The 7,382-nt window shown below is 38.0% G+C and overlaps 1 protein-coding gene across 1 annotated transcript in view; it reads right to left on the reverse strand.

Moving 5' to 3' along the window:
* LOC107663767 (alpha-mannosidase 2-like) overlaps window positions 1–7,382 on the reverse strand; it is a 59,760-nt gene that overhangs the window by 25,582 nt on the left and 26,796 nt on the right. Inside the window, exon 5 of the mRNA XM_016454075.1 lies at window positions 3,060–3,187. Coding sequence (XP_016309561.1) covers window positions 3,060–3,187 — 128 coding nt within the window. The remainder of the gene's footprint in view (window positions 1–3,059; window positions 3,188–7,382) is intronic.

Below are 7,382 nucleotides of genomic sequence, written 5' to 3' on the forward strand. Positions count from 1 at the left end.
CGACTCGTTAAGGCGGTTCAGAGTCGACTCTTTCTTTTGAGAGACAATATCTTTATTTATCATGCACTTTTTTGATTAACAACTTTGCAGACTGTTTACATTAAAGGATAGCTATGTTACAAACCAAAAAAATATATATTTTTCGAAAGCCCCATATGACCTGCTCTTTAAAGGGTTAGTTCACACAAAAATGAAAATTAGCCCATAAATTACTCAAGCTCAAGTCATCCTAGGTGTATATGACTTTCTTCTTTCAGACGAATCCAGTCGGAGTTATATTAAAAATTGTCTTTGAGACAATTTTTAATATAACTCCGACTGGATTCGTCTGAAAGAAGAAAGTCATATACACCTAGGATGACTTGAGGGTGAGTATTATGGGCTAATTTTCATTTTTGGGTGAACTAGCCCTTTAAGAAAAGAATTGGAGGAAAAGATGCATCGAGAATCATTTAATAGTCAAATCGATACTCTCTGAATCTGAATCGTGAGGCAAGTGAAGATTTGACACCTCTAGTGACATCTTCTGTGATTGGTCAAAACACCCCGCAAGGTGCATTGTGGTATAATGGAAATAAAAAAAACATAAAAACATTTATATCTCCTATACATTGGTGTGTGCCGAATTTGGTGGTATTACCAGAGAATTTAAGGTATGGTTGCTAGGTGAATTATTTGTTTTGGAACCTTCAGAAAACTTTACTAGATTTTTCTCAAAACTGACTTTGCTGACTCTATCGACTTCAAACAGGTGTAGCTCAGTCATTTTTTTAAGGATTTTTAATGGAGAATGTGAAACTCACAATAACTCATTTTTGAAAATGTGTTCATTGTGACTCATTTTGCCAGCACGGGTCACATACAGTATCTCACAAAAGTGAGTACACCCCTCACATTTCAGCAACCATTTTATTATATGTTGTCAAGGGACAATACTATAGAAATGAAAATTGGATATACTTTAGACTAGTCAATGTGCAGCTTGTATAGCAGTACAGAATTACTGTCCTCTAAAAATAACTCAACATACAGCCATTGTTGTCTAAATAACTGGCAACAAAAGTGAGTACACCCTAAGTGAATATGTCAAAACTGTGTCCAAAGTGTCAATATTTTGTGTGAGCACCATTGTTATCTAGCACTGCCTTAATCCTCCTGGGCATGGAATTCACCAGAGCTGCACAGGTTGTTGCTGGGATCATCTTCCACTGCTGGATGTTAAGACACATGGCGCTTCTCCACCTTCCGCTTAAGGATGCCCCACAGGTGCTCAATAGGGTTCAGGTCTGGAGACATGCTTGGCCACTTTATCATGTTGGAAAACTGCCGTTTGGCCCAGTTTCTGAAGGAAGGGCATCATGTTCTGCTTCAGAATGTCACAGTAAATGCTGGAATCCATGTTTCCCTCAATGAGCCACAGCTCCCCAGTACCAGCAGCACTCATGCAGCCCCAGACCATGATGCTACCACCACCATGCTTGACTGTAGGCAAGACACAATTTCCTTGGTACTCCTCACCAGGGCGTCGCCACACATGCTGGACACCATCTGAGCCAAACAAGTTTATCTTAGTCTCATCAGACCACAGGACATGGTTCCAGTAATTCATGCTCTTGGACAGGTTGTCTTCAGCAAACTGTTTGCGGGCTTTCTTGTGAGCCAGCTTTAGAAGAGGCTTCCTTCTGGGACGACGGCCATGCAAACCGACTTGTTGCAGTGTGCGGCATATGGTTTGAGCACTGACAAGCTGACCTCCCGCTTCTGCAACCTCTAAAGCAATGCTGACAGCACTCATGCATCTGTTTTTTGAAGCCAGCTTCTGTACCTGACGCACAGCACGAGGACTCAACTTCTTTGATCAACCCTTGTGAGGCCTGTTCCGAGTGAAACTCGTCTTAGAAAACCTCTGTATGACCCTGGTCACTGTACTGCAACTCAGTTTAAGGGTGTTACAGATCTTCTTATAGCCTAGGCCATCTTTGTGGAGAGCAACAATTCTAATTCTCAAATCCTCAGAGAGTTCTTTGCCATGAGGTGCCATGTTGAACATCCAGTGGTCAGTATGAGAGAATTGTATTTTGTGAGATACTATATATAGAATTCTTTAGCTATAGCACCCATCCCTAGTCACATTTTTAGAAACAGCAAGGTCACATTTTTAGTGTGGATAAAGAAACACTAGGAATGGATTCAGCAAAGCATTTACAACAGCTCTGAAAGTAAAGCGAGGAACTCGTGGAACAGAGTGAAACACAGGAGACACAGGTAATCTTGAAGGGCACATGTACCCTGAAGAGACCCGTGTCTATATTCATGAGCAAACCTGAACACAGTAGCACACAGTTCTCTTCAAATAACACGGGGTGCATGGCATCATTGGTAAAACAAGTGCAGTTTGAAAGCCAAAGGCTCACTGTAGTATCAGTCTCTCCAATCAATCTATATTTGAGAACCGGTCCACAGACAGCTGAGATATCACGAGAGCAGATGGTAGAGTGGATGTGCAGTAATGAGAGCCAGGGCTTTGCTCCATGTTTTAATACACTAATAATGAACATTGAAAAAAAATCTCCCAGAGGTCTTTGAGCCAATATAGGAAGCATAAATATGTAGAAGAGCTAAAATTCCTTAAGAGGTTTAACATTCTGAGTTTCACAACCCACATTTTGAGCTGAGGCTGATTCAGAATTTAAATGGGTCTCAAACAAGATATTATTACCCAGTTCAACCTAGGACCGCCCACAGTCGCTTCGAACTGGAAACTTCTTTCTCGATCTAGCAGGTTCTAATCTAATGGCAGGCTTTACATAAATTCCGTATCAGCCCGCCTGGAAACAAAGTTGCATTCATCTATTTTTCCACACCATTTTTTTTTTTACGCTGGTATATTATATATATATATTATGCAGTTATGAAGCATACTTGACATATTTTTGCTGTTTCCAGGACTGTTAGTTTTGATGTGGAGATATCATCCACTTTGTTGTTAACTGTTGTTAAAGTAACTGAATTAATGAAAAGTGGGAAGTAAAAGGGCGAGATGCAATAGATTTACATACCCAAATTTATCTCCAACCACTGGTGACCTTCAACTAACTGATCTATCAATGCAAAGTAGTGAGAGCTGGCTTCGTCAGGCATCACCCAGCCTCCTGTAGCCACCTCGAGCTGACCGCTCTCTATCAGCCTGCGTTAGAGAAAGAGAGACAGTCAATGAAAGAGAAGAAAGGAGAATCTTATTTACCCTACTTAATCGACATGAAACTGCATTCACAACACAACTGTACTTCTGTAATGTGTTTTTAGGAGATAAATTACAGATTTCACAAGAAAAAAAGTAAGGTGGGACTTATATTGGATCAAGAAAAGCAGGGTTATTTTCTTTACTGAAACTACAACTATGTCAAAAACAACTTCTACAGAGCCTTTTCTTTGGCATGCCATAGGAAATGTAGGTATTGTGGCCATGACTTAAGAATTCGCACTGACGACTTATCATTTTTTGGTATGGCTGGGCGGTTTTTCTGATTTTATCGATTCATTAGAATGTAATGTTTTGCCATGATTTTATTTATTTAGTTTTAAATCGAGGAATCACGGTTTTAAATAAAAAATATTAGCAAACATTACAATTAGAAACGTTGACACTATGCCAATGTTAACAGTTAAAAGAAGAAAAAAAGTGATCTGACCGCATGACGCCGCACCTGGTCAAACATGTCCGTCAAGCGCATTTACATAAAATAAATGTTGAGCGCATTTACATTAAAAAACAATGGAAAAGCAGCATAGGGAATGCAAAAACCTGTCAAGAACTACTACTGTTTGATATTTCTTGTATGCATGAAAGCTGGTTTATTTATTTAGGCTTTTACAAAATATTTACAGTTAATATTAGTCTGCTACTGGTGTTTCACTGGTGTTTTGAGTTAACCCCCAAAACTGCTTTAGAGAAAGCAGAGAGGAAGATTTTTATTTTTCAGCAGGATGCAGTGCTGACACATTCACTCCCTAGTTTTAGTACTGACTCCCTCCCAAGTTTTAGTTAAATCGTGGCCAAGTTGTACTAATTCATTTGTACTAATTCACTCCCTGGTTTTAGATAAATCAAGGGAGTGTTGTACTAATTTGTTCTCTGGTTTCAGATTAATCATGGCCATGTTGTACTAATTTGTTCCTTAGTTTTAATTCAAGCAGCGTCGGTGCCATGGGGCCTCAGGGGGCCCCCAAACTTCTGTTGCCATCTCTGGAGTGGGTGCCCTGATTTTAGGAAGATTTTGGGAAGATCTCCCACTCTGATATACGAGAAGGGGAGTGGGTGGATGTAGGCTGTTAACAAAGACTATAGAATATCCAAGACGTGTCACTCATACAGTTTTGAATGGGGGAAAAATGCAACGCTCAATATGGCCACTCTATTGAACGAAGCCCCGCCTTCTGAATAAAAGAGCCAATTGCTAAAGTCGGTAAAGTCCTCGCGTCACTGCAGCTGCCGTTAGAAGTCCCGGTCAGTATAGAAACAGTCAGCGTTCGGAGACGTGTGCTCTGGACTGCGCATACGCACTGGCTGGTCTAGCCTGAAAAATTACGCTTTTTTAATGCTATTTGAGCAAAAGAAACAACATTTATGAGACTGCTGTTGTCAGGTTCATTGGTGATATCAAATATGAAATTTAATCATAAGCAAATTTGATGTTTCCCCATTCAAAGAAATAGGAGCTGCACTTGCATGCCCGAGAGCCAGTCCAGTGTGTCACATTTATGCTCATTATGATTTTTTTCCCATTCATATTGGAACATGCGTGAAGTACAAATCTTATTTTACCTAATAAATAATACTTTAGCTTATAATAGTTAATACATTTGGAATATGGAAACATTTGGATTTGTGCTGAATGAGAGAGGTGGGCTATGAGCCCAAATTTACTTTGTTTCGCTTTAAATTAATTTGTTTTGGCTATTTATAGCTTAGTGTTTATGATGTTGGTACATTATGTTCCTGTGGCTCAGTGGTAGAGCACTGCGTTAGCAGCGTAAAAGGTCGTGGGTTCGATTCCCAGGGAACACACATACTGGTAAAAATGTATAGCCTGAATGCACTGTAAGTTGCTTTGGATAAAAGCGTCTGCTAAATGCATAAATTATTATTATAATTACATTATAACATTACACTTTAGGCCTGCCAGTATTCTGAATATAATATCTGTTTTATTTTTCCTCTCAAAAACGTATTTATGTTTAGTGTGTTTATTTTTCAAATTTTCACATTTATGTTTAGTGTGTTTATTTTTCAAATTTTCACATTTATGTTTAGTGTGTTTATTTTTCAAATTTTCACATTTATGTTTAGTGTGTTTTTTTTAAACGTGCACCAAACGAAAGAAGGCGATTAATGGTTAAAAATTCTTATTGTGTTATTATTCTTATTCTTATATATATATGTTATTACATTGTATATATAAAATTATTTTATTTACAAGTTTTGTTTGTGTTTTTCCTGTTTTATTCATTGCATCCATTACATCTGAAAATTACTTTAAATACATATCTACACTAGTAGTCTAGATAATTAAAATCAATCAATATTCAGAAACAGGTGCCAAAAGGCGCGGCCCTCCCAAATATTGTGCATGCCCCCTCACTTTGTGCCCTCTGGAGCCGACCCTGAATTCAAGTAAAGCCACTTCATACTAATTTGCTCCATTGTTTTAATTAAATCATGGTCATTTTGTACTAGTTTGTTCCATAATTCACAATATCTAATTTTATTCCCCCACATGTCAATGTGCAGGGCAACATTAAATCATAAAACATATAAAAAAAAAATTAACTAAAAAAAAACCTCAAACGTAACAACACAAAAAATGTAAACAAAACTAAACCAAAACAGTGGCTAAAATAAAATAGTAAACAACCAAAAATAAAGTGTTTTTTGTTGTTGTTGTTGTTGTTTTATTACAATTTTATTTTTAATTAAAAAAAATAAATACATAAAATAAACCAGATGAGAAGCACTGATTCAAGAGTGGATGAGTCAGACTGCTTTGTCTGTTTGGAAGAAGTCATCCCATCTGGAACATTAATATTGTTTGATGAAATGTTATGAAGACTTTTTTTCTTAACTTTAGAATAATGTGCACAGTAAAACCAGGAAAGTATAAGTATATAAATAATATAAAGTTAACGTTGATGTCTTTAAACTAAGATAAGCAAAGCTTTGAAGAGGACAACAGAGCTGCAAATGTTTCACCACTGCAACATCATCGACAGCTTTTCTTCAGGGGTTTTACTACAAAGCACTTTCTCCACATATGCAGCTTTACACACAGTAACTACATTTAATTTTTTTTAATCTTCAGATTTATTGAGTTTTGCAGCTGCAAACTAATTATTTTCTTGAACAGACATCAGACACCTTGGGTAATGGCATCCCTTATTAGAAGTAGAGTTCTCCAGGCCTGATTGCCAGTCAGCAGCTTTTCTCTGTAATGCTGAATATTTCAGCTGCGAATCATATAGCGTGGCCCTCTGGAGGCCAGTAATAAGAGCAGCGGTAGCAAAACCAAGAGCACTAGCTCAGCAAGCAACTGACAGAAACTTTCAAAATTACTTTGAAAAATGGTCCGTTATTCTCGAATCAATCACTGGCTCAGAAAATTAGCCACTGGGCAGCAGTGATTAGACCCTTCATTAAAGTCGACGCAAAAACCACCCTATTCACTTTCTTCGTACATGTTCCTGGGCTTATTGTGCACGATTTATCAATGTAGGTTATTCGAAAAAATTCAAAAATGTAATAACTTTACTCAGACATGCCAAGTAAAATAGATTACAAAGATCCTACTATGACCCTACTATGAACTTTTCTCCATCATTTAAAGGGGTCATATGATGCGATTTCAATTTTTACTTTCTCTTTGGAGTGTTACAAGCTCTTGGTGCATAAAGATCTGTAAAGTTGCAAATACTAAAGTCTCAAATCCAAAGAGATATTCTTTATAAAAGCTCGTTCTAACACACCCCCACATATCTACGTCACGATGTGGGAAGATTTGCATAACGCACCGAGAAAACAGACAAGGCAAGGCAAGGCAAGGCAAGGCAAAACAAGGAAACATGGGCAGGATAACAGAAACTAAGAATAATAACAGGCTAAGCAATACTCGGCAGAGAATGGTTGTTTGAGTGAGTGTTATATAGTGAGTGAGTGATATGAAACAGCTGTGCAATCAGTGCTGTGTGCAATCAGTGAAACAGCTGTGTGCAATCAGTGCAATGAATGATGGGATATGTAGTCAGGGGTGATATGCAACAGTTTGTGTTGTGCGAGAGTCAATGTAATGAAAGGGTGACCTCTGGTGGTGATTGAACGGAAGTCCATG

This window comes from Sinocyclocheilus anshuiensis, unplaced genomic scaffold (genome assembly GCF_001515605.1).
Source record: "Sinocyclocheilus anshuiensis isolate Anshui unplaced genomic scaffold, SAMN03320099.WGS_v1.1 scaffold123, whole genome shotgun sequence".
Classification (NCBI taxonomy): Eukaryota; Metazoa; Chordata; class Actinopteri; order Cypriniformes; family Cyprinidae; genus Sinocyclocheilus; species Sinocyclocheilus anshuiensis.